Source organism: Fukomys damarensis, unplaced genomic scaffold (genome assembly GCF_012274545.1).
Source record: "Fukomys damarensis isolate Sample0158 unplaced genomic scaffold, DMR_v1.0_HiC HiC_scaffold_33, whole genome shotgun sequence".
Lineage (NCBI taxonomy): Eukaryota > Metazoa > Chordata > Mammalia > Rodentia > Bathyergidae > Fukomys > Fukomys damarensis.
This window is the reverse complement of record NW_022900945.1, coordinates 52,977,921-52,981,398: the sequence shown is the minus strand read 5'-3', so window position 1 is coordinate 52,981,398 and position 3,478 is coordinate 52,977,921. Positions and strand designations below refer to the sequence as shown.

The 3,478-nt window shown below is 49.8% G+C and overlaps 1 protein-coding gene across 1 annotated transcript in view; it reads right to left on the bottom strand.

Annotated features, from left to right (window-relative positions):
* Nucleotides 1-2,494, bottom strand: part of Riiad1 (regulatory subunit of type II PKA R-subunit domain containing 1) — a 7,906-nt gene extending 5,412 nt beyond the window's left edge. The window contains exon 1 of the mRNA XM_010616549.3: nucleotides 2,473-2,494. Within this exon, the coding sequence (XP_010614851.1) occupies nucleotides 2,473-2,494 (22 nt within the window). The remainder of the gene's footprint in view (nucleotides 1-2,472) is intronic.
* Between the last annotated feature and the right edge of the window lie 984 nt (nucleotides 2,495-3,478).

Below are 3,478 nucleotides of genomic sequence, written 5' to 3'. Positions count from 1 at the left end.
CCGCCCCGCCCCCCGCCCCGCCTTCTTGCAAACCGGAGAGGCCTAGAAAGCGATGTGGGGTCGGATCTGCAGCTGAGGCGTCAACTTGGGTCTAGATTTGGGATTGACGTCTCAACTTAATTGTATATCCAATGAACCTTTTTTATTGGTCGTACCTAACCTCAAATAGTATTTTTTCCTAGCACTAGACTAGAACAAAACAGGAAGAAGCCCCGCCCCGCCTTCTTGCAAACCGGAGAGGCCTAGAAAGCGATGTGGGGTCGGATCTGCAGCTGAGGCGTCAACTTGGGTCTAGATTTGGGATTGACGTCTCAACTTAATTGTATATCCAATGAACCTTTTTTATTGGTCGTACCTAACCTCAAATAGTATTTTTTCCTAGCACTAGACTAGAACAAAACAGGAAGAAGTTTCCTAACACAGGTTCCCTACCTGGCCAGATGCAGGAGGAAGCATGGAACTGAGCAAACGGAAGCCAGGCTTCTTTCCTTCTCAGTAGCCCATAAGCCAACCTTCTGTCTTTCCTGGCACACTTCTCAGTGCTCTCTTGGAGTCTTAACGGGAAAGCACGCAAAGTACACCTTCACGATGCTGGAAAACACCAGCGGGACGTCCTGGCACAATTCCCCTTCTTTTGAACTGACTTTCTTTCTTGTTTTGTTTTAGTTTGCCTGAGTGGGTACATAGCCCACAAGTGAGCTGGCCTTGAACTCACAAAAGTCCTCCCGCCTCAGCCTCCCAAGTGCCGGGATGACAAGTGTGCACCACCTCAGCCAGCTTGAAATGACTTTCTACATAAGAAAGAGCATTCACCCTATGCTCTTCATAAATTCTAAATTGTTTCTCCCACTCCCTTTAACTATGGACAGAAAAAGGGAATTGGTCTTCAAGGCTTGTTCTTCTAGGTCCTAATTAAGAAAGGCAAATGAAACATAAAGCCAGAGAGCTGAAAATAGTGTCCTGGAAAGGGCAGCCTCCGGTCTGTCAATATACACAGAGCAAGCTCCCACACCCACCATAACACACCCAGCAGAGGCTTCTGAGAGGATGGAGCAGAGAACTGAAGGGGGGGGTGACTTTCCTGATTTGTGAACAACTTCCCCAAGGAACAGGGAAACAGCGTGAGGGTCAGCCCAGCATCAGCCTTGGGGGGCAGGGGTCCTTCAGTGGCCTGCCTCTGTTTTTCTCGGCAAAGACTGAGAAATCAGGGAAAATGGCGACAGTTCCCAGCCCAGGGAAAGAAGTCAATTGCCAGGAGTCCCTTCTGGGTTTCCAGTCATTTTGGTTGGTCCATTTTTCAGGAGAGTCAACCGAGTAAGAGAGGTAAGTGGCCATCGGTCAGATGGGTTATTTTTCTGACAGGACCAGAGGTTAACCAGGCCTGTCTCACCCCACACTATGCGCCCCAAAGAAGTGAACAAGGAGGCTCTGGAGCTGCATGGTGTGGTCACGGCCAGCCCCCACGGCTCTCAAACTTTTGGAATGTGGCTGTGCTAGATACATTGGAAGTGTACTATATGTTGAAGACTTAGTGAACAAGTACACGGTAACTCATTGATAATGTGGTATTGACTGCATGCTCACATAGTATTTTGGACATAGGTTAAATAAAATGCTTTATTAAAAGGAATGTTACTTTTACGGGCCAGGGATTTAGCTTGGTGGAACCACACCTGCCCCACAAGTGCAAGGTCCTGAGCTCCATCCCCCGGTACCTAAAAAAAAAAAGTAATGTTACCTTTTTAATGGGTACTGGAGATTTGGGAGTCATATAGGTGGCTTGCGTTATGTGAGACACCTTTGGAGTCTGGACTTCCAGATGTATTCACGTACTGCGTGTGCATGCATAACTCTCTCCGTGCTGTTGTCCATGCATAAAATAGTCGACATCCTCCTTCTACAAGTATCTGATCTTGTGCTTTGAGAATCAGTTAAGCTGCTCTTGAGTGATCGTGTTCTGTGGCCCAAATACCCACATGTGAGAGAGGCTGCTTTTGTTTACCTAGCGGATCCCTTTACTCACTGATATGTGTTACACTGGCCTGCCTCACCTCCCTACCTGAGGGAGGAGCTGCCCGAGGGCCGGGAGGTTACCTAACTAGTTATTTGTCACTCTCATGCATTCTGCTGTGATGTTTTCCTCTGCATTCCATCAGGGAAGCCAGTCATATCTGATGACTAGCTGCCTCACCCAAGTGTGCCACCAACTTTCACCCTTTCTGAAAAAAATACCAGTTATCTGGCATTTCTCACTTTCCAGGGATCTCAAACCAGGAGCAAAGCTCCCTTTCTTCATAAAGTCAATATTTTTAATGTAGGGCAGCTTTGCTCTGAGCGCAGAGGAATGAGGGGATGAGCTTGGGGTGGTGGCAGGGAAGGTGTCTTGGAGGAATTAGGTTCTGAAGCCACATTTCCCCCTTAGAGAAATTCCCCCAACGTTCCCTGAGGGCTGGGGCCCAGCCCTGTCCTTACCTCCCAGGGCTCCCTGTCCCATGGTCTGGAAGAGCATCCTGAGGCAGAGGCCCATATTCACTCAGCCGGAGGGCGTTGGGAGCTGCTCCCCTCCTCCCGAGACCCCACCTCTGCCCTCAGACTGGTACTGCCAATCTGGAGGCTCCTGCATGAAGGAGGAAGTGCAGACATTTTCCTGCCTGCCACTGTCTCCCCATTACTGAGAGGAGTTCATTGAAATTCATTTTCCATGAATGTTTAATATGTCAATTAATATGATTAGGCGTAAGCCCGAATGAGCAGCAGGGTGGCAGTTCTGCTGAGAAGGCACAGAGTAATGAGATCAAGCAGGCTGTGGGCTCTTCCCTTCTCCATCCTCAGAGGGCACGATCTGTTTAGCATCTCCATAAACACAGAGATCAGATTAGAAAGCAAGAAAGGAGTGGGGGGATGAGGCAGGACAGCAGAAAGTTACTGGAGAATAGGTGTGCACTTTCGGATTCTCTGGTAGCGCCAGTTTCACCTTCCGAACACCCACCATGAAATCCTCCACTTTCCTCTCCTCGCCATCTTAGGGGACCTATCAGGAGGACCTGGGCATCTACGAGATGCAGTGCTCCGAGGTCTACACACACACCTGCCAGGGTGCAGCTCCAGGCCGCAGAAACCCTGGCTGAGGAGTGACGGCAGGTGGTCAACAGAAGCAAGCAGTAGGAAGAACGGCTATGTCTTCCTCAGGCTTAACTAAGCTGGAAGGGGAAGATAGGCTGGGCTTAGCCGCTGTCCCGTGTCCAAGAGGAATGTTTGACGTGGGAGTTCCGTGTGTGGACTGGCAGCCAGCCTGCCAGGCTCCAGGCACAGCCAGACTTCTCTCTAGCTTCGTGGCCTCAGGCAAGTTTTTATTTGCTCTGCACCTTGGTTTCTTCATCTCTCCTTGGAGGCAGTGAGAGAGGCTGGAATGAGTTGGAGAGTGTAGCACATTTGGAGCAATGCCTGGGACACTGTAAGTGCACATAAGCGCCGACTG